Source organism: Ciconia boyciana, chromosome 1, assembly GCF_034638445.1.
Source record: "Ciconia boyciana chromosome 1, ASM3463844v1, whole genome shotgun sequence".
Taxonomy (NCBI): Eukaryota; Metazoa; Chordata; class Aves; order Ciconiiformes; family Ciconiidae; genus Ciconia; species Ciconia boyciana.
The window spans coordinates 147152564-147176001 of NC_132934.1; the positions used below are offsets into that span (position 1 = coordinate 147152564).

Genomic DNA, 23438 nt, shown 5'->3' on the forward strand with positions numbered 1-23438 from the left:
GTATTTACAGATAATTCGTATTTTTTGTACTTCCCAAGGCAGAGGGAGCTTGGCAGGTTTATTATGACCACACACACTTATATCCTGAAAATGTTATTGCAAGAAGAGAGAGAAGTTGAAGAAATGCCCGTTACTTATTGCTTGATTATTACATTATAAGGGATTTACCTGCACTTATCCATGCTAACAATCCTCATGGTAAGTATGCTTCTTGAATTTTCACCATAATTAAAAACAAATGTAACAACAGCTATCCCATGATGATGTTCAAGACAATAAGTATAGCATATCAGTCCTATGGCACAGTACATACCAACTGGTAAATAACTGATAAATAGTTGTTTAACTGAAAAAATACACTCAAACATTACTAGGAATCCCGGGACATGCACCACAAAAGAGAAGACAACTATTTGAGTCTGGGATGGCACGGAGGAAATGTTTCTGCACCCACATAATTTCATGCAGTAGTAAAGCAAATTCAGTATCACCTGCAAGTGTGTTCATCCATTTCCACTACTGCCTTTGATACTGATTTTTATTTCAGCTCCCTGAGCCAACAGACTGGCACATGAAGATCTTTTACAGACTGGCACATGAAGATCTTTTACCTAGTTTGTACTCAAACCTTCCAGGCTGTAGGATCCCTGTACCATCCCCCATCATAAGCATGTTGACACAAACTGACATGGACTTCTGAATTGCTAGCTCTCTCCCTCCTCTACCTTTTGCCACAAATACTTGGGCTAATCCTCAGCACTGGAAGACATCTCTCCCAAGCAGCAACTCAATCTCAGGCTAGATCAGGCAAATTAACAAAGCAGCACCTTGCCACCTCGGGCTTCCCTTGGATCTTGTAGAGGGAGTGAGACACTCCATGTGGGAGGCAGGGCCCATAGTTACAGACCACACTTGCTTGAGAGCAAGCAGGTCTGTGGTCAGCCAGGTGTCCTGGCAATCACTGTTAATGCTAGACAAATACTCAGGTTAAAGAGAAGAATGAATGTGTTTCATTAAAGCGCAAGATTAACAAAATACTTATTAGCTTTAGAAAAAGGTGCACAGAAACAAAATGAAAGAACTCTTACACCTATCTGTGCTTTAGTTCAGTTTTACAAGGTTCCCTCTCTGTTTCATCCAGCTAAAAAGCTATCCGAGCATGCACACAGCTCTCCCAGCTGAGACCCAGTCCTTGGACAACACCTTGTTCGTATTCCTTTTGCTGAAGAGGCTCCTGACCTGGTGGAATGCATGCATATTGCACAACCACTTTTCCTTGTGTTCCTTCAGATTCACATCTTCTCCCTCTTCCTCCTAAGACTGCCAATAATTCATAAACTTGATATTCAATAAGGATATCAATTTTCACACTTCCTCCAAAGGATTTACTACCTGCCTCTGCAACTTTTAAAATGCTGACATTTCTTGGGCATAGCTGATGCAGAACGGACTCCTCAGAAGAAAATAAACAAAATTGCTAACCACAGACAATTCACTCTACTTAACTACAAGCCCAGCAATACCATACCACAAAGAAAATGTTCCTTACAGATTAGTGAGGAAAGGTCAAAACCTTTCCATTTAGTCCTTCCTATTTTGAAAATTAGAATTTATGCAGCCATCTAAATAAGCAAACAAACTTCATACAAGCACAGGAAGGAGAACAATATGAACAGTTCCTCACAGTCTTTACCTTGTTGGGGAGGTGTGTTTTGGATGGGTGACCCACACTTTGTGGAGTGGCACCTGTACAGAACCGCAAGTTAACACTGTGGATGCATCTGTGGCGGCAGGTAGAGCTCAAAGGATTGCAACCTTACAGCAGAGTGATCTTGAGCTTGGGACTGATAGGTCATGAGGAAAGGAAATCTAGGGAGTCACCACGCATGGGAAGAAAAGCTCAGCTAAAGGAAAGACAGGAAGAGCCAAGTGTAGGGAAAAAAGAGCTATTGTTTTGGAGTAACTTCTGTTGATGAAGCCAGTTCTGAGGAATGAATCATTTACAACTGTTCAGTAAGTATGCAGCTTTTGCCTAGGACTGAATGGGGTCTCCCCCAGCCTGCAGTACAGTGAAGCTTGCACTCAAGTGAACTGTCAGTCATGAATGATAATGACTGTATTTAGGAGTAACTGAAGTTTTATGTTGAGCACCTGCCACAATTGACTCCCCCAGATTACCCATTAGCCCACCAATGTCCAGAAAAAAATAACAGATGTCTCACTGTTGGACAGATTTTAATGTCTATTTATTCATATGCAGACCCACCAGGTCCAACAAGCCTTTTTTTCATCCAGACAATACTGAAATCTAAATACGATCTTTTTCGTTTCCCACCAGGAAATTAGTAATACACTGCAAATTGAAAATGTTAATAAAATTTATGAAGGAGGCATTTTAAAAAGCAGTCATAAAAAATCTCACTGTTGCACAATTTGTTCCTCACCCAGTTCCTTTTTAATATCAGTTTCCAAACATCAAGGTTGATCTGGATGAGAATCCACCAGCATGGGGAACCAGAAGGAAACTCAAGCCAAATTTACCTTCTCCTTCAAACAATGTCTCAGAATTTACAAAGCAGTTAGGATTGGATCTGTGCACAGGGATGGATCTTAATGGCAGCGAAAACCAATGATTCTAGTCCACACGCAGTAGGCCCAATTTTCCGTTAAATTCAGGTGCCAGGGAACTTAATGTGCATTGTAAGCAAATTTCATAAAATATCTCTTTAACAACACAAGTTTTAAGTGACTAGCTCAAACGATGGCACATATGTTTTACGTCTTGTGACTCTGCTATAATGAATAAATATGGTACTTTTAGAAACAGACAGAATTTAATTGCAGGAATACCTGTGCATGCTTTGTCTTTTTGTTCTGGAAGAAACTCTAACTATAACCTGGCTGATGAAAAAGGATTTGCACACCCCTACCATGAGTTAATGCTTAAATAAATCTCAGTACTCACTATTTTGGATTTTAAATTTAATTTTTCATGAGCACTTTGGATACATAACAAAATAAAAATGGTTTCCCCGTCTTCAATAATGTTGATACTAGCAATTTGCTAAAAAACTTGAAGTCCTGAAAAACATATATGGCAAACAAAGTGGAAGGGAAGATGTTTTCTCTTTCCCTTAATGACTGAATATGTTATTTATTCTGTGTACTCTAGAAAAGAAAATAAACAAGTTTCTGCATTCAAAATACAGTACATTTACATAAACCGGCCATCAGTGAACATAGTATGCAGTTACACTTGGGGAAAAAAAACTTTCCAAATGCCATCATTAATATTAATCTTTGCAATAATCATCAGGGTAAATCACAGTAGCCAGTCTGGCACTGAATATTCTTGGATTTACTTGAGGCTTCTGAAAAGATGTATGAGCTTACCGCCTCATCACTCATGGCCTCCAGCAGGGCTTCAGCAGAGTTGGTATGGCTGGCAGCTGTCATATGGTCCAGCTTCCAAAGCCACGTAACAGCAGACTTTACAGTATGCTCAGACACAGGAGTAGATTTCTGTTGCCACTTCATAGGCTCCTGAGCAGCCCTGAAAATGACATTAACTATAAATCAGACACAGTGAGAATAATGCTGGCAGAGCAAGAGAGTGTAGCTCTGCTATTGTTACTATTCTTTTATATTCTTAGGTAATAATTACAATAAACCACAGATACTAAATCTAGAGTTGCAATAAAAGAAGTAGAGGAAAAATAAAACCCTTAGAAAAATACTGTAATTTTTATAAGAAATTTTTTTGAGACAACTGTTTCCAAAGTAGGGTCAAGAGAGCTAAAGTACTTTAAAAACAGTTCCTAATTCATATCTTCCCTAAACATAAAAACACAACCAGGTTTTTAAAATACATGTAGGGAAAAAAAAATCTGGCTTCCACAGGTCTCTTTCCACAACTTGCGGCATGACCTTTGTGTCAGACAATTTTAACTGACGTGCTTTTTTTGTAGTAAGGCTGATCTTTATCTACCCATCAAAATAAAACTTGTGATGCTAAGCTTTTTGATATTTTAATTGATCAAAGGCCTTAGTCTTAATGGCAGTATAGAAGCACAAAGTTTATGAGCATGTATGCCTGTGCATTTGTACATAAAAAGACAGAAAGCAAATAAAAAAACAACTGGTTCCAGTATCTGTGACATTCCATCAAGCACTATTTTGAAGAGTTTCCTGCAAATCTAAAAGACAAGCATGCTTTCCAAGATTCTTTTAAAGTGATAATTTGTATGCTATATTGTCCTTTGTCTCTCTCCTGCGCAAACAACCAAATTGATGAACACAATTATTGTGCCTCAATTTTAACTTGGCTTTGCAGATAATTTTTAAAGAAAATGTTTTATGTGGTTCTCAAAAGCTATGGAAGTTATCTTCTACTTTTGAAATCTCAGTTGTATCACAAGCTAGAGAATTAAGATAGGGCACCAGAATCAAATCTGCAGGACAAAGCTTGGGTAAAACAACTTTAAGAATCACAGTGTAGTTGCAAGTTATCACTGTGGAACCAATTTTAAAATTGTATTACCTAATTTGTGCATTGTTTTTTTCATAGCCACAAAATTCCACTCATCTATCCAAAGCCAAGCTTACGCGTTCAAATCTTTATGCATATATGAGAATTTGTGCAGACATACATAAATTTGAATAGCTGCTTCTATTGTTCTATCTGTAACTAAACCCAAATTCATTTACTCATGTTAGGGAACAAGCACTTGTCTTTTGTTATGGAAATCTAGTATTGTTTCCTATTTCTGCTACTGATTTCTCTGACCATGGAAATCTATAGAAATACAAATGACTATGCCTGTGCCTACAGCACTTAGGGGAGTGTACATTTAGCTGTAAGGCAGAAACCTGTAATGCCTAAAGACACAAGAATGCCTAGGCAGTCAGATGGGACCTCACTGTTTCTCTCTGTAATACTTAGATGCCTGAAGAGCATTACTGCTATTGTAAAGCCCCCCTTATCCTTCTGTTTTTCTGTGCTACATTTGTAGAAGGCATATATCAGTATTTGGGTTCTGTTAGTCTTTATCTGTTCTTCAGGGTAACGATGGTCTTCTGTTAAATGGAAGTAGCAAGCTCAGCATGACTGCAGGTGAAACTTAGTGGAAAATCTATAGATATTACCATTACATGAATCAGGACAATTTCCACTACAGAAGGCATATTATCCAAACACATGTCTATATGATATGAGACTCCTTTTTATTCTCCAGCAATGGGCAGACATGGACAACTCTTTTTTTTAGCCTGGAGAAGAGAAGGCTCTGGGGAGACCTTATTGCAGCCTTTCAATACTTAAAGAGGGCTTATAACAAAGATGGGGACAGACTTTTTAGTAGGGTCTCTTGCGATAGGACAAGGAGTAATGGTTTTAAACTAAAAGAGGGTAGATTTAGACTAGATATAAGGATGAGGGTGATGAGACACTGGAACAGGTTGCCCAGAGAGGTGGTAGATGCCCCATACCTGGAAACATTCAAGGTCAGGTTGGACGGGGCTTTGAGCAACCTGGTCTAGTTGGAGATGTCCCTGCTCATTGCAGGGGGGTTGGACTAGATGGCCTGTAAAGGTCCCTTCCAACCCAAACCATTCTATGATTCTATGATTCTTTCTGCTTACCGAATGAGGTTGAATTTGGCAATTTGGGTCACCTGCTCCACAAGTACCATAGAAAGTGCATCCCGACATAGATCAAATTCAGTTGGAGCCGCAGTGCCAAAATCCAAAACAATGACAATGCACCGTTCTTCAATCACTCCAAATATCTGCCGGCTCTCACTGGTTAACCATTCCATTCGCTGCTTATATAGCTCAATAGCTCCCATTAGACAATCCACAAAATGAAGAATCAGTTCTTTTCTGGCTGTCAGCTTTATTTAAATAAGGGAGAGAAAGAAATTGAACATCAAAACAAATAATACAAATGCAGCTCCAAGCTTAGCACAGCTGCAATAGCTGGTTTGCAAGTGCCAGATATACCAGCCAAGGTAGCAGTGAAAACAACCCATTTGTCTTCCACTATTTCAAGAGCAAATACTTGACAAATACATCTAAGCTATAATAGAAAAGACACTGCATTTTGTCCTAATTGCTTTTCATAATCTTTTTATACGAGCATGGGACAGTGCCAGTGGGTTGTCTGACTTGTCTGTCTCACGACTGGGGCAATTAGAATGAGCGGAACACAGGCTAGGATGTAGAAAGGGCTGCAGAGCAGATGGGTGAACAAACAAGGACACAGAAACTTTGTACCTTCTTAGACTAGAATTTTGACTGGCTTTATAAATTTTGTACAGCAATACAAGGGAGCATAGGGCTTGGTTCTGGGGCACTTCAATCTCCACCTTGTCTTTAGCATTTGAAAGGAAAATGTAAAATGTTTCCTGTTTGTACTATTATTTCACTAACAATGCTCAGCATTACAGCTTAACTATTTGTGGGAAGGTGCTTAGGCAAACTGCACAGTTCAGGCAACTGCAATCAACAACTAAAACTACCTGTGCCATATCAGTAAAATAAGAAAAACCTAGATTCAGTACTAAAATTATAAACAGCAGACCCTCCCTGTGAATATACGTATACACGTTCACCATGCAAAATGATTTGTGGGTTTAAAAATTCACCACAGGTTCCAATAAAGACATTCCCCCAATATCTCTGACCCATGTAAGCTAATTTACTGGCTACCTTCTACCTCCAACTACCTTTTCCGGGACTAAGTACAAAACCTTGGAGATACAAATGTTTTTAAACAAGAACATTTCTCAGGGAGAAGATATTTTGTGTGCCAGTCTGCACACTTCTTCCTCTCATTTGTATTTTTCTCTGTTTTTTAATGTCAGCTAGGGCCCTGTTATGTGCCTCCCAGATACAGAGTCTCAGGCTGTCTGCCAAAGGAATGTAGGCCTGGGAAGGAGCACTTAGAAAATCCAGTTTCCTCCTATGACAGCCAGACTCATACAAAGAAGCTTATTGCACTACACTGATCAAACTCCATCTTAAAATAAAGCAGTTTTCTTGCACCACCCCTTCACTTGTAGTTGGCCAGTCCAGATTCCCATTTCTCTGAAGGCTGGAAAACTTCTGACTGTCCAGCCTAAATTTATTCATGGCAGTTCATATCCATTTATTCTTGGACTAGCATGCCTTTTAGCATAGAAAACTACAGCTTTTCCCCATCCCTGTAATTTGCCTTTCTGTAGGCATTCAAGGGCAATAATGCTACCCTTTGTCAGTCTTCTTTAGTCTTACTCACATACATCAACATCAACCAAGCCTTCTTATAAGATGAGCACTCCATTGCAGTTCATCCTACTAGCTCTTCCCAGTACCTGTTCTGGTTTGAACTGCTTCTTCTCAATCTGTGGTAACTGTACACAATATTGTACACAATATCCTAAATGATATCTCACCAGATCTTGTATAGTGGCATTGCAACCTTAATGCTACCAGAAATGTCTTTCCTACTGCTCCCAACATCTCCTAAGATTAAAAGACATTATGTAGATATTTCATGTGGAATTAATGGGAAAAAAATGAGGGGAAAAGGCTCCCTGAAATGGTTCTTTTTCCATATTTAAGCCTTGTGCCTCAGAAGTGAGTCCAGTTATCAGAAAAAATGACAAGCCATTTGCTTTTGTAAAATCCTTTATGCATTAACTCTCTCCCCTCCTCGCTCACATGCGTATCTCTTCAGTCAGAATCCATCCTCTTAACAATGGGGCCGCCAGCAGCTGTTGCTAAGACATTCCTTAGAACATGAGCCTGGGCAGAGATCCAGCTAGCTGTCTCTATAGAGTAAGCTGAGCCTTTTGTGACCCGCTGGCACTAAGCAAAGCAGCGTTTTGCATCAGCAATGACAGCGCATTATGTCTTCTTATTTCAGCATCCTCATTTGTTTTATTGACCACAATTTTATTTTTTTTAACTCGGCTGAGCATCTTCTTTTTAAGTGTTCCCTCTTTCAAGTCAGGGTAAATGTTGCTTAGAAACTGCAGTCTTGTCTGGAAAGATTTACTGCAATGCTGCACCAAGGCAAGAGCGTAAGACTTTGCGAGGAAAAAAGAAAAAGATAACTAGCTTCTCTACCACTGATTGTTATCACTAACAGTTTGATAAAACAGAAAAAAAATTATCAAAAGATAAAGTTCTCACAAAGAATATAAGTATTTCATGCCACAGGGAGACATTTTAGTCACATCATTCTGCTACAGTGATAACAACTTCTAAGTGCACAGGGAAGTTACAAGTCAGTCACACTTACATTATACACGCTGCCATCTTGTGCTCTCTTGTATTGAGGAAACAGACCATCTGCATACCGAGAAGCTACAAGTTTCCCCAAGGTGGTCACATAATCTACAGTAAAGGTTACAAAAGATCAAGTTGCTAATCATAAGGATTACTTCAAACATATTTTTCAGGTTGATGTGCGTACTTTCCATGTGTGAGCCACATGCATTTGTATTGAACTCTTGACGGTAAGAAACTCGAGAGAAATTCTAATAATGTTTTTGTTTTACTATTTTTCCTGGCTATGTCTATGTTGGGTCCCTGAGGGCACCCAGGGCAGCCTCACCTGGGGTTTCCACTCACAGGGCGCTCAGGCCTGGGCACCCAGTCTTTGCTTTAGCTGTGTTGTAGGTGTACCTGTCTCAAGTTCTGCTAGTGGACCTCTCTCCTGGATAGACCTCTCAGCCCTATATTATAGCCTTGTCTCCAATTCTGCCTCCTGGATGTGGCTCTTAGACCTATGTTGTGGCCTTGTCTCCAGTCTTGTTTCTGGCTCCATCTCCTGCTGCTCCTGGCTGCACTCCCTGGCTGGACTCTAAACATGGTTCATCACCTCACCCTGTCTGGGACTGTCTGTGGACACTGTTAACAGCACCCTGCTCTGCCTGCGGTGCTTAGATGCTGCAGGACTGCATCCTGGTCAGTGAGGGCACTGCCTGGGCTGTGGTCCCCTTTGGCTCCTGGCTCATTTTCCCCCCATGGAGCAGCCCTGCTCTTGCTGCTCCCTGACAGTTTAGTCAGAAGTGGGGAAAAAAACCACATTTAATTATTTATAGGCCAAAAAGCTACATGGGACTTTAATAAATGAAAGGTTTAGGCAATTAAACTTCTGTATTATCCATTTACCTCACGACAGGACTTGCAAATATTTGTCCATCAAACAAAACACAAAATCTGGTACAGATAATGCTGTTCTCTTACACAACTAAATAGGTGCAGAAGTGGGTGCAACTAAGAAAAAGTTGCACTCTGCTCTTTCAGTAGCTAGAAATCTTCTACAGGTAAGAAAAAATCTCCTATCTTTTCCACTGATAGGAAAACATTAGGGGTCGGAATATTTAATGGCACAAAGCAGCTACTCTGTACAGCATGCTGCCCTGCTAAGCTAGTATGTTCTGCTCCTAAAACTACACTGTAACATTAACCCTGTTTAACAGCTTCTTCTTCATCTACAGCATACAGGATTTTGGGATCTCCACTGTTGATCTTTGAATGCCCCATGGACACAAGCCAGCCAAAATCTTAAATTATGCAACCTAGAACAATTCCAATACATTACAACTCCTACTTCTCGGGCGGCAAGCTCTTCAAAGAAAATAATATCTTACCATGGTCTGCAAAGCACTATTATGACAGTGATTAATAATTATTAGCAAACTTTTTCCCTCCAGCTGTCAGATAACTGTAAAGGAACATTTTTCTATAGCCTGACTTTGCACAAAAAGCAGTCTGAATTTTAATCACATTTAACTGCTTCCTTCAAGCTGGATCCCTGGAAATAATATACTATCCCCAAGCAGGCTGGGTAGCCCTGATGATCAACTAGTAGATCCCAGATTATGGCACGGCATACATTATATTTGCCATCTAAAAATGGACAGAGATCTTATGGGGTGTTATCTATAGCTGAATTGGAGAGGATTTGAACTGGAGGCTAGGGTAAAGCAACAGTACAGCTGAGTATGGAAAGCCCTTCTCAGATTCTAAGTCCTTCTCAGATCAAAAGGAGATGGAGTTCCTCAGTTCTCTGAACTGGCAATGTCAGCAACTGTGGATACAGCTTTCCTTTCTGTCATTATCATAAGATAAGAGATAATGTGAAAATCTCCTCTGTGTACACTGGGGCGCAAAATGAGCGTGACCCTCTAGACTATTCAAAGTCAGGGGTTTTTTAATTATTCTATTATTGATTTGTCTTATACCTTTCCTGTGCTGGAATCCAATCTGTGACAAAATCTGGGATAGGGACAATTTGTTTCTTTTGAGCCCATGAAGTTGAAGCCATTTAGAAGATGAAATGAGGGGTTGTACATCCATGTCCCACTGACTGACCGCCAGTCTCCTTTCCTTCTCTTCTGATTTCTTCTTGTGGGCCTCATGGGAATCTTTGGGATCTTGTGTCTGTTTTGAATCAAAGGCATCTGTTGTAAAAAGAAATGAGGGAAACACAATATTTATACTTTAACTAAACAATTCACTTGAATTGTCTCCTTTCTTTACCTGTATTCCATGGTACTCTGTACACATATAGCTCGCCTCTTGTTTTCTTTTGTTATGCTGAACAATGGGCTTAATCTGGAAAGCTGCTCTCAGTCCTACACATCTACTTGCTGTTATGTCTTTTTATTCATCCATATACATTTACCTTCAATTTATTAAATAAAATGTCTCTTGTATGCTGAAATCCAAACCCTGAAAGCTAAGTCCAGTTTGCCAAATGGTAATTCTTCCAGCTCCTAAGACACCCCTCCTAAATCTTGGGAATCAGAACTCATAATAGGCATTCAAAGACTGTCAGACCATCACTACATACACATTAGAAGCATTATGCAATAAACAAGGATTTCTGAACAATTACATGTTGAACCCCTACCATAAGCAACAGCAGCACCAGCAGCAGATCCTGACTTTATTGCAAGGCTGGTGAAACTCCCTCTCCTCACATCATTTACCTGAAGTGTAAATGATGGTTCTGGCAGTATCTGCTCAAGGCTGTGATGGATCATGTGCATGCACAGGAAATCATGGACATGAAGGTCCAGTTTCATTTTAAGTTCTACAGAACAACAAGCTTATCTCAGCACTGATGTATAGTCGGCTGGGCTAGCTCCACTTGAAACTGGCAGCAGAGACAGCCCAGAGCCGAGGGTGGTTGATGCAGAAATGGAAGCAACAACAACAGTAATGCCTCTGTTCCTCAGCACAGAGATTCTAGGAGGGCTTTGGTATTTCCTGTTCATTCCCAAAATACTCTGCATGAGCTAAGCTGGCTTTAGTTGATTAAATACCCTTGCTGTATGTAAGTTTATTTTCTGTGGACTTTTGATACTTCTGTCCATTTTCCCCAGCATCAACATTATCTGGAGTATCCCAATCCCCCATTGCCTATATACTGTAAGCTGGCTGTAAATGTACCGCATGGATCAAACTGGTCCAAAATACAAAGAAGGGTACTTCTATCTTTAATGACTAAAAAATAACCTTCAGTCTAGTATGGAATATGATCAGAACTCTCTGCTAAGATCAAATGTTACAACAACTGACCTGGTTACAAAGGTTGATTAGATAGACCGTTCCTCAGTTAATAATACATAAAGAAAATGAGACTGTATCTTCATAAATCACCTCCCAGTGATGGTAGCCTTCTATATGGTGCAGACTGGCACCAGCTCTTTCACAGCCATCAGTCCTACAAGCAGGGCACTGGGCTGCCATGCCTGTTGGCATTTTAGCAGCCCTCCTCCTCTGCTCAATACAGAAGCAGCAGTGACAGATGTTAACTCTAGAGAGACAGGTGAAGGTTTGCAGCTGTTTGAGCTTTGTATATAGTCAGGCCCTGTTTATAGTCACTTGAACAGTCATTCCCAGCTTCCTCTTCCAAAAACGCAGAAAGGCCAGCACAGCACCCCATATACAGCACAGGTGAGACTGGCACAGCTTCAGAATGGCTTGTACACAGCTAGCAGCATGCACACCACAATGCTGCAAATGAAACTGGAAGTTATCCAGGAAAACATGGAATCTATGCAAAAATAGTCCTGAAATACTCACGGTCACTCCAGGCAAGTCTCTTACATGGATTGCCAGTCATGATAGAGCTCTTGATTGGCAGCTCCTCTTTGATTTCTTCTTAAAAACCTGAGGAATTATTATGTTTTTAAAAAAATAAAATATTGCCATGCACAGGTCAATATGAACTGGAGACCACCTCCACAGGCCACGCAATGATAAAACTGCAGAAGGTTGAGATCAAGATTTTCCTCAAGGAAAATATTATAAATGAAAAAGGATAGCTACTCCCCATGTCAAGAAAGGCTGAAGTCAGATATGACAGGGAGCCCCATACTCAGAAATGGGAAAGTGGGAAACTGGTAATATGGTTTCCCTTCCTTCCGTCTAAATTATCATAAAAAAGAGCCAACGTGGAAGTTTCCACACAGATATGCTAGAAAAATGAGTGTGGTGTTTTGGCCTGCTGTCAGCCAGTTGTATTATATTCTATTATTGCTTTGCATTATACCTTACCTTTGCTATAATCCAATTTATGACTAAACCTGGGAGTATCTGAGACGCAATTTTGTGAAGAGATTCATAACTTTGCCTATAAGACTACAAGATGATTCACAAAGAAAAAGAATTATGTGTGTATACATGTATGTCTATGTGGTATAAGGCCCAACTGTGAATAAGACACAACATATGAACAGAAAACAAAACGCCAGACAAAGCAAGGTAGCATATACTGGCTGAGTGTATTGCTTTGAGACATTGTGTTTTGCCATTTACTTGGTTCTTCTTTTAATAAATAAGGTGAATGAATGAGGGATATTTATGAATCACTAACAGGCCAGATGCTAGCTATTGTCATTAAGCAGCTTTTCCTATGGGAAAAGCAAAAATGGGATAAAATAATAACCCAAAGACTTAGCATCCTCCCTCTTTCTTCATTACAGAACTTAACAAGCTATTTATTCCCCTCATATGGATTTAAATACCCATACAGAAATATATAAACCATTCCGGTCTCTGTTGTGCTCTGTTCGTGCAGAAAGACACAAACAGTGTGAAAGGCAGGGAGGACATTAAAAAAACGGGAGTCCATTCTGCACCCTAACACCCCAGGCATTGCACAGAAGATGCCCTGCAGCAGCACAAGCCCTGATTAGCAAGTACTTGGTGTCAGCGCAGTAAGAAGGAGCCCTTGCTACAGAAGACAATGCTGAGAGCGAATGCCCATAGTGAGCTGCCAGACTTGTGCCATTTCTCTCTCAGACTGCAGAAATAGTGCCTCAATGCTCTCACAGTAACAGCCGAGACACATTTCAAGCAGCAGCCTACATGGGAGAACGAATCCCAGGTGCCATCTCATGTTCCAGATGCCCAGAGGTGTGGTGACACATTTTCCCTTATGTTAGCCACCAGCACCATCCCCAGCTGCTTGAACGGCACCTGGACATGAAATGCTGGCGCTGTATGAAAATGAGCATTTGAAAGGAAACGAAGTGACTTCCAACGGAAACAGCGAGTTTACCTCAAGTCCTGGAGTTCAAAAACGATGACAGCCAGGATAACCTTCAGCCCAAAGTCTGGATCAAAACCAGTTATTTTCGAAAGGTGAACGAGAGTTCATGTGGGCACCTCTACCCTTCCGCTCCGGCCAGCGCAAACAATCTGCTAAAACCTTCACCCCCCGCACGCTTTTGAGTTTTTAACAGACGCGGCAGTGTGTGCCGAGGCCGTAGGACCAGCCTGCCCCAACACACAGGAACGCCTCGGGAAAGCCCACACGCGTTACAGCCCGAGAAGCCGCCTCACGCCGCCCGAAGCGCCAAACCCCACACGAACGGCGCACGGAGGGCTGAGGGGGGCAGCGGCCTTCTGCAGAAACCGGGCAGGGGGTGCCATTGCAAAACCACAGCGGGGCCTGAGGAAGAGGGGGAGCGCGGGGCAAGGCCTGACCTGCTGCCGGGGCCACCCAGGGGGAGGCGCGGCTCTATCACTCGCCGGTGCTGGCAAGCGGTAGCTGCGCTACGCCCTCGCAGCCACCCTCACAGCCGCCACCTGAGGTGACTGACGTGTCCCCAGATACACTTGCATGGAAACGGGCGGGGAAGGGAAACCGAGGCCCCTGGAGTGAAGGACGACGGGTCGGCCTCATGCCTCCCGAGCCTGCCCGCCGGGGCTGGGCAGCCGTCTGCCCTGCAGCGGGACCTGGGAGACCCGCCGCGCTGGGGGCTCCGCCGCTGTCTCTCCCCCCGCAGCGACCCCAGTGCGCAGCCGCCCCCGCCCCGCGGCGCCCCCTGCCGGTGCCGCCGCCCGCCCTCACCTGCCTCCGGCCCCGCCGCCGCCGCCGCCCTCCCCGCCCGCCCCGAAATGGCGTCGCCGCCGCCCCGCTGTTGACCTGGAGACCGCCCGGTTGCGACGACGCGGCCTCCCCCCGCCGGGCCCGCGCCCCGAGGCAGACGTGTGGGAGGAAGAACAGCGAGAGGGCAGAGCTGCCCCAGGGCGGCAAACAGGCAGGGCGCGGGGCCGGGCGAGGGCTTCCACAGGGGACCGCTGTGAGGGAGCGCTGCCGTGTGCCCCTGCTGCGGGGTAATAAATGCGGAATAAATTGATTGTCAACAGACGGCACAACAACGACGTGCATTTATTTCTTCGGGAGCCAAAAATACAGGAGCCAACTTGGAGAGTCACAGAAATCTATATATAGTGGATCCGAGTCTTCTGGTCCTGTTAATTCTTAATTTAGACTAAGCCACTGACAATATTTATACTAAGAACAGCCGCATGTCCTTTGTTTAAATAAGAGGAATGATACACGCTGCCGGGGAATTGCCCTGCTCCTGGAGAAGCATAACTAAAAATTACTCTAGTGTAGTAAAATACACAAAAAATGTGTGTCATAAGCCTGAACTCAATATTAAAAGGCTTCCGCTGGTGTCCGATAGCCAGAAACCCAGGTCTGTATATGCAGTATTTGGGCTGTAAATGTTTGCGAGCATAGTTTCCAGCTAAGAAACAGTGCTGAGCTCTGCACTTTCTCTTGTTTTGCTTTGGTTTGCTATACAATCACAAAGTAATAAAAGATCGGTCGCTTTATAGGATCAACTGATCAGTCTTATCTACGTATTGATGTTCAGATGGAAATACACACCCACAGGCACAGACGGGGCCGTCCTGCGGCACGCCAAAGCATTGGCTTCAGCTCTCCGAGATAGCTTGGTAAACAGTGATAGGGAAGAAAAGTTCCTTATAAGGCGTGCGGTTGGGATGGGAACGTGGCTTTCTGGAGCTCCAGCTTCTGGTACAGTTGAAACCAAGGGTTTAAAGACTAGCCTAGGCACGGCAAGTCATTCGGGATTGCACAACTGTTCCCCTGAGGTATGGAAAAGGCATTTATTTCTCAGGCATGAAACAGTTTTCCATTATATCATTAAAAATAGTAGGTACTTAATGTTCTCTGGATCCTTTTGGACACCGCCACTGCCATAGCACAAGCTTCTTTAGGGACCCATATTGGGGGGGGATAGAGGGGGGCTCTTGAAATTTCTCTTGAAAGTGTAAGTGCAATGGATTTGTAAGTAGATGCCCAAAATCAATCTAGTCGATCTCCTGATTTGTTTTGCTGCTTCCAGCAATGGAAGTTTTTTATCAAACACCTAAAATGCCTCACTCGGGTAGCTTTTTCTGCACTATACAGAATGAGCCCGTCTATCCTCATGCCTAAATGTGTGTAAATGTAGTAATTACAAGTTTACAAAAAAAAAAAAAAAAAAAAAGATTATCTGTGCTGTAACTTTCTATGCAAAGAGTCTGCCAGAAACCTTCACTCTAGGCTTGGCTACGCTAAACGAAAAGTGTCGCAAGAAAGCATTCCTTACAATACTTTGAATTGCAGCTTGTACAACCGCCTGACAAGCCCAGGGGCAAAGGCTGGCAAATGCAAAGCTACTTCTAGCTCCCACAGGCTTCGTGATCAAGACTGTCTTTCTTAGTTAAAGTTCTCAGGAAAATAAGATGCTCTCTGCACATCAAATAAACATTGTTCCTGGTTCACGTAGAAGCCCTGCCTTGGCCACTGCCTGCCCTGCAACTCGTGCGGAAAACGAGGAATGTATTCTCCAGATGCTGCCTGCTAAATGAGGCAAGGCTGAAGAATAAAGGAGGCGGGGATCCAAGTAACTGGGAAGTGGGAATTCACTGTTCGTACAGGGATGATAAAAATAAATCTTGAGCCATTCTGTCATCTGACCTTTAGGCTGAATGACAAAGTGATATGGATGGGTGGAAAGCACGTTATTATTGTCATTCATTAGAAAATGTATTGTAATGTGGGCCTGACACTGCATTAGCAAGCATGACTATGTTGTCACTCCAGAATATTTCGCCTTCCAATATATGTATTTGATCATTTTTTCCTACAGCTAAAAATCAGCATTGTTAGCATTTCCTCTATGTTAGTGCTTACAACATGGAACTGTTTGCTTGGTTTTTGTGATGATTCTTTTCCAACCACAATCAAAAGATAATCCACTCTTTTTCTGTCTTCCATTTGTTTGAAAAAACCTCTTTAGCATTTTCCCTTCTTTTTTTAGATAACTAAAACCACATTTAACATAATTTGCAAACGTTCTTTATCCATGCAAAGCATTGTACGCGGTGCATCTAATCTAACTGCTATAGTATTAAGAAGGAGACAGTCACCTATACTGATACTTATGATTGGCGAGTAAGGATGCTTATGGCACTGATGCTTATGGCTATGACAGTACAAAGAATGGAGCTTTTCCAGGAAGTTTAACACTGTCACACATCCTGCCCCACGGTGTCATGCTTCCTGTTGACTCCCTCTCAAAGAGAGACAGGAATCGGTTGCAAGGGGTAAGGAAGAAAACAAAAGCAAGTTGGATTGAAGCTGAGTTAACACTGTCCTTACTAGATACATTGTTTACAGTGATTGTCTAAAAAAAATGCATACACCTAAAAAACAGTTTATCAGCACAGGCAGAATATAAAAAACATAAATACAAAGCCAAGGAAGTGAAATATTTTAAATACTCCTTTCACGTGTATGTTGTTCTCACCCTTCAAGAGCCTCCTAAAAAAATTTTTCTTCATAGTACGTTTGCAAAAGTCAGAGGTAAATGAGCTAGCTGTAGAAGAACTGACCCTGGTATCAGCAGTGGTATAGCAACATGAGCGTGATATTTCGCCTGTTCCTGCCTAGAAGGCAGGCAAACAAGGCAGGACAGAGCATTGGGCAGAAGAGCTGGATTTAGGGCAGGTTCAATCGCATCTGTATGGCATTGCACTGTACCTTGTACGTGTGCCAAAGAAAAGTATTTTAAGTTTCTAGATATTCCTTAAATTGTTCCTTCAGGTTTCTAAGATATTCCTTAAGTTCTGCATATTGGAACTGTGCAGCCTACAGCCTGTGACTGACTTACAGCTCACGGACACCTTAGTCTGTCTAATGTGAACTTAGAAAGAAATAATCACACTTTTGGATGAGGACATAGTAGGGACGTGACATGAAATTAAAAAGTAGGCACTGTGTAGTGGGAGAGTGGAGGAGGAAGGGAGGTGTGGGAAAGGACAAATGGGGATAAACTAAAACTTTAGGGGCAAAAGCTAGGGACAGGAGGGGGGCTAAGGGGTATGTGACCAATGTGTGATGGCAGGGAGAAGCAAGAATTCAAGCTGCAGAAGTGAGATCTGCATTGGTACACATAATGGGAAAATCGGGAAGGGATGGACTGGCATGGTAGAAGTAAAGTTCATATGGGCTTTCTTCCGCTTGCCCCACAATCTGCATAACAAATTGGATGTGCTGAATAAACTGTGAGTCCTATGCTGTAGGAGCAAGGCATGGGGAGGGGGAGGCTAATGCCACTGCACATAGCTCTAACCAAACTGTAATACCTGTAGGACTAAACTGTTAGCTATAGAAGAATAATAAAAAACTGGGCATCTTCTATGAATGTGTAGTGCCCATGTTTAAAACTCTAGTTTCAGGCCTTGAGGAAAGAGAGTCATGTTTCCAACAGAAGCCAGCAACTGGTTGTCTTCAACAGCCTACCCATGTTTTTTGAGTTGTGCATCTCTTGTCTACATAGTCATCCCCTGCTGCTTCCTGTGGGGAATCTGCCATGTGCAATCTTGCAAGGAGAATGGTTGTTGAAGAGGCACGTACTATTCTGTGGCTTTTATTTTTCTCTTCTTTTTACTTTTCGTTCTATCTATACTTAACTAGCAGTGTTTCCAAACTGACAGGAGTAAACAGAAACTTCTCCATCCCTGCAAATTTCTGTCTTCCAGTTACCACAGGTAGCATGACCAGGTGCTAATGGACCGGAGCTTGTCACTGAAGAAGCAATGCTGCTTGGGTCAGTGCATAACAGCTCAATCAGAATTTAAAATTAAAAAAAATAGTAAAAGATAGCAGTGCCCCATGACCTTTGTGTTTAAGACAGACACTGCACATCGAGGTTTGCCACTCCCGGGTACCCACACAGTGTTTGTGTCTTCTGGAGCCGAGTATGAAAGATACAAATGCTGATGATTCCTCACTGCCCTGGGTTGATATTGCCTTACCTATATCACACGAATTGCTTTCCAAGTAGCCTGCTTGCACAGGCACAAAAGCATGCTAGCAGGTGCCGTGCCCATACTGGAGAGACTACACTGAACGGAGGAGTATGAGGCATAAGCTGCATGGAAGTACTTCCTTTCTTCCTCAGCAAATAAAGGAGAGGCTCTCACAGTTCTTGTTCTTCCCCAAGTCCATTGTCAGTGATGTGCTTCCTCCCCTTTCTGAAGACACTCTTGTTTACACTTTGTCCTCAAACCAAGGGGTTACTTTTAAGGGGAGTGGAAAGAAGGGAACTGGTTTCTTATTCCAATGAGGAAACGTCTCAGTTGCTGTGGTATCTCTCTCCATCATCTTCCCATCCCTGTCTTTCTGCCACAGGATTCTAGGGATGTTCAGGATGAAGAGGAAGTCCCTGTCTGCTTCCACAAACATCTGCCCGCTAATATCCTTTGGGCTGCGAACCCCCAGGACATGGCATATCCACCCTGGAAGATCTGTAAAGTGCTTTGAACATTATAGGCACTGGTAGTCTAGAAACAGGTTAGTGAGAAATGAGGAAAGCCAGAACACGTAAAGAGGCTGGGAAGCATATAGAGCAAAAGTGAGAAAGCAAGGGTGGGGGTTTTTTTCCAGTGCTGGTACAACAGGCAAATGAAGGAGACTAAGTTAGTCATTAATGATTCTAATTTAGAAAATACAACTGAGTTCTTGAATGTGAGAACAGTGAGGACTTGGAACAGACTTAAAGCTGGAGTATTGGTGGGACACAAACTGCTTGTAAGATAGAGGTGGATATACAAATGAAATGTTTGGGACAAAAGTGATCAAGAAGGTCCTGCCCAGTCTATTCTTAGGAGTAGACATGCAAAAATGCTAAATACAAGATATGAAACACTTTGGGTTCAAACACTCATTTTACACCAGCACAGAAACACTGTGGAGAGACATTTGGGGCACACCTCCTATACACATACTGACAGAAGTTGGTACTGGAGATGTTTGGATTGTTTGGGTGCCAGAAGAGTTCAAAAATCTAACAAACATTCTGCAGAAATGTTTAAAAGTTAGTAAATCCAGCCAGGTAGGAGGCAATTTTTTGATAGTATCTAGAGGCTGAATGCAACTCAAAGGACATTCATTTATAATGAAAACGGCCTTTATGAAAGTCAGGTTTTTTTATTTATAGATACCTAGAGCCACACTGCATCCATAGTAATCTAGCTGTGCCATGATCCTGCCATTCATACTCAAATGCAGCCATCAATGCTTGCACACGGAATTCTGTTATTGCATTTTATTAAGTGCTTGCCAGGGTGTTACATATATTTCTATCATGTTGTCTGCCTTCTATAGAGAAATATGCATTCTGTAGAAGTCCTTGTTGCAGTGACTAAGCCTATGAGACCAGGGAATGTTGGGAATGCCAGAAAAAAAGACCACTAATTGTTAAAATCAAAATTTTTTTTTAAGAAGTCACCCATCTTATATAGCAGATAAGAGAGGAACTTCACTGCAACAGCAAATCAACGTGGGTATGTTAAGATATGTTAATCAAACCAAGACAAGAGATACTGTAATATTATTGTATTACTGCCAAAACTAGCAAGGGTGGGGCAAGAGAGGCACCAACTGAGGAAAATAAGTCCAAGTCCCTGAAGCGATGGCTGCTGCAGGTGAAGGTGATGTGAGGGTGAGCAGGAGGCAGCTACAGATGAAAGCAAGCACAGCAGGAGACAGAGCAGGGGAATCCAGAGGAATGGGAGCTGCCTCAAAATAGCCCACCACCATTCTGCAAGGTATATAGTATTATGTAACAATAAATTCAACACTTTAATGTAGAAATGAAAAGCCTACATCAGTAAGCTGCTCCAGTATAGACCAGGTTGGGTATTTTACTGTGGACAACTGTGAAAGCAGCTTTTTCCATTTTAGGTAAAGTTGATCTGGCCTCATCTGCTCCTCAACCAGCAAACATACAGCAAAGGGCAGTGCATCAGCTTGAAAAATTAAGCTAGATAGTATCACTTTCTTTCATGTAGAGTATAGTATCGTAGTGTTATCAAAAGGGAGGACTGGGGATGAGAATTGCAGGTGGCATGCTGCTGGTCACTTAGGCCCACAAAAGGGATTTGGCTCACGTGACTTCAGTCATCTATGAAATAGGTGATTAATCAAAGCTAGTCACCTGCCCTCCTTGACGAGCCAGTGGAGAGAGATGGGTAGCTGTCTCCTCATACCCACATATGCTCTGGCTGCCCAGGCTGAGCATGCCAGCTTGCACATCTGCCGAGCAGGAAACGTTCCCGGTGTCTCCAACTTTAGGAATGATGTGAATGATGGGCAGGTGTGGTGCTGCCAGTGGGCTCAGACCTGTGCGAGTGGCCGAGACAGATGCACCTTCGTGTGTCTCAGTGAGAGAGGAGCCTGCTTGCAGATGCAGCGTTCTGCGCTCCAGCAGCAGAGACCTCGCTGTTTGCCGCGCTCCCACTGTTCACATCCGCACCAGCCCTGCGTAAGGCAGCAGGGGAGACGGGACCGACAGCATGGGCGAGGGCCTTGCAGCTCTGCCAAACCCGAGCTGCTGGGGGTTATGTGCCAAAAGGAAGGGTCTCAAAGCTGACTCCTAAATCTTAAGCTGAGATTGCAAGGCTGGCAGTTAAAAGGGGAAAAAAAGATTTGTTTCAATTTGTAAATGCAGCATCAGTCCAACAGCAATCACTAAGAGATGATAAATATCGATCCTGAAAGCAACATTTATACCCAGTCACTGTGTTTATACTGAGACCTGTGTTTTGAACAATAAACGAATTACTCTACATTCATTCATGCTAAGGGTTATTTGGACAAAAGAAATATATCATAGATGACAATTCTTTACCCAGCAGGATGTACACTGGACAGTTTTTTCATATAGAAAAAATACCTAGTGTATAATTTGCAAAATGTAGAAGAGTATTTAAGGATTGGCTTTCTCTTCATTGGCAGATACACAGTCTTTTCACATTATGAGAGTTACATCAGGTTCTACAGGAGACATTAAACCTATTAATGCTGTATTTTAAAACATTTTACTGTCTTTTAACAATATAAAATAGATTTAGTGTTGATAAAATCCTGCACAACATTTTCATAATACAGGAAAATAAATGTGTTAAGCAATTAAGACATGTTTTTCACCTTTTAGTTTTCATATATTTCCACATTACATTTGTGATGGACATTTTGCATAGAATATTTTTAGGCAGGACCTTGTGTTTAAATAACTCCAGTTCTCTCCTCACTTTAAAGCATTTTAAAATATTTTACTACCACTGAGCTCATTCAGAAGAGATCAGTAACCTCAGTGCGTTGTAATTATTTTTCTAGTCCAAGTAAAATTAAGATCATAATTCTCAAGTCTGAATACTCTTTACAGCGTATTTTCATAAATACTCTACGGAGTTATGAAATGATTCATAGATAACACTTTCATGAAGTACTCGCTGACATTTTAATCCCAAGTTGTCATTATGGGCAGGACATGCCTCTTAGAGATAGCGCAATTGGGACCCTGCCCAGGTGATTTATAACTTGGCCCTGGTTCCTCCTGCTGGGATTGTCATATGATGTCTGTGAAAAGGACAGTGACACACACCATTCTGTAGTAACCACCAAAGAAGCTGTATTTAGTGGCATCAGCACCCACGGTCCTCTAGGTGAGGATTTTCAGTGCACGTGGGTTTAGAACGAGGAAAGAGCCAGAGAACTGATGCTGGAGGGGATGTTTTATATCATCAGGGAATTGCATTTTGTAAGGGCTTTGAAAGGCGATTAATAGCATTAAGGGGAAAAAAAAGACTTATTACGTACTGATCACGGAACCTGCCGACTAGGCTTTTTGTTTTAATCAGTGCCTTTTGTTTCCTTCCACCCTCGCTGCCAGCTTCATCCCGCGGAGCAGGAGCCGGGATGTCTGCTCACGGCTGTCTCGCTGCGTGGCTGGCAGGAGGTGCTGATACCAAGCTGAAACTAATTCGCACCCTGCCTTTGGAAAACAGATGCATGGATGTAATTATGCTAATCAGTGGAGTTATGCCCCTCCCACTTCTCCCATCTCTTCCAGCTGCAGTACTTTTATTGTAATTAATGTGAATTATTTCACATTAATTTTAATTTTCCATAATACCCCCCACAGTTGGTGTGTGTCTTCATAACTCGGGGCCCATTTTACAGATGACTCACATAGTAGTCAAAGTTATTAATTTATTACAAGACTGCCTGCAATCCCAATTTTTACAGTGTTCCTACATTGCTCACAGACTTAAAATCTGGAGCCACTCATATTACTCATTAGTCGAGCAAAATAATTGGAAGAGTTAGCGTAACTATTGTTTTACAGGGCCCCGGGCCATGGCATTGAGTGCTGGAGAGTCAGTGGAGCCTCTTGTCCCATCTGGGTGGCTTGGAGCTTCCCAGCCAGCCTTCGTCCGGGCCAGGAAGCACCTTTCTTCATGAGCAGTCCCACAGCCTGCCACAGAGCGACTCTGAGGTACGCCTCCGTGCCACGTGAGTCAGGACACCAGAATGTGCCCCTTAGGTGCTAATTAAAGTCCACTTCACGCACAGGAATATACTTCCAATTAACATAGTAGCCCTGGAATGCATTGTGGGATATGGAGGAGAGCAGAAGCTATTGCAGAAAAAAAGTAATTGGAGCGTTTAAATGACAGGGCCCTTGTGATTAGTCTATGTCGTCGTATGAATTATCCCACAATGACCTGGCTCCGGGTTCCAAAACAGATGCTCATGTGAAGGTTCTTGCAGGACTTCCAAG

General features: G+C 42.5%; 1 protein-coding gene across 1 annotated transcript in view; it reads right to left on the reverse strand.

The window, feature by feature from the left end:
• Nucleotides 1-13689, reverse strand: part of VWA3B (von Willebrand factor A domain containing 3B) — a 65600-nt gene extending 51911 nt beyond the window's left edge. The window contains exons 1-6 of the mRNA XM_072853262.1: nt 13565-13689; nt 12085-12171; nt 10236-10454; nt 8285-8379; nt 5641-5891; nt 3394-3553 (exon numbers count right to left, since the gene is read on the reverse strand). Of these exons, the coding sequence (XP_072709363.1) occupies nt 3394-3553; nt 5641-5891; nt 8285-8379; nt 10236-10454; nt 12085-12124 (765 nt within the window). The 5' untranslated portion in view covers nt 12125-12171; nt 13565-13689. The remainder of the gene's footprint in view (nt 1-3393; nt 3554-5640; nt 5892-8284; nt 8380-10235; nt 10455-12084; nt 12172-13564) is intronic.
• Between the last annotated feature and the right edge of the window lie 9749 nt (nt 13690-23438).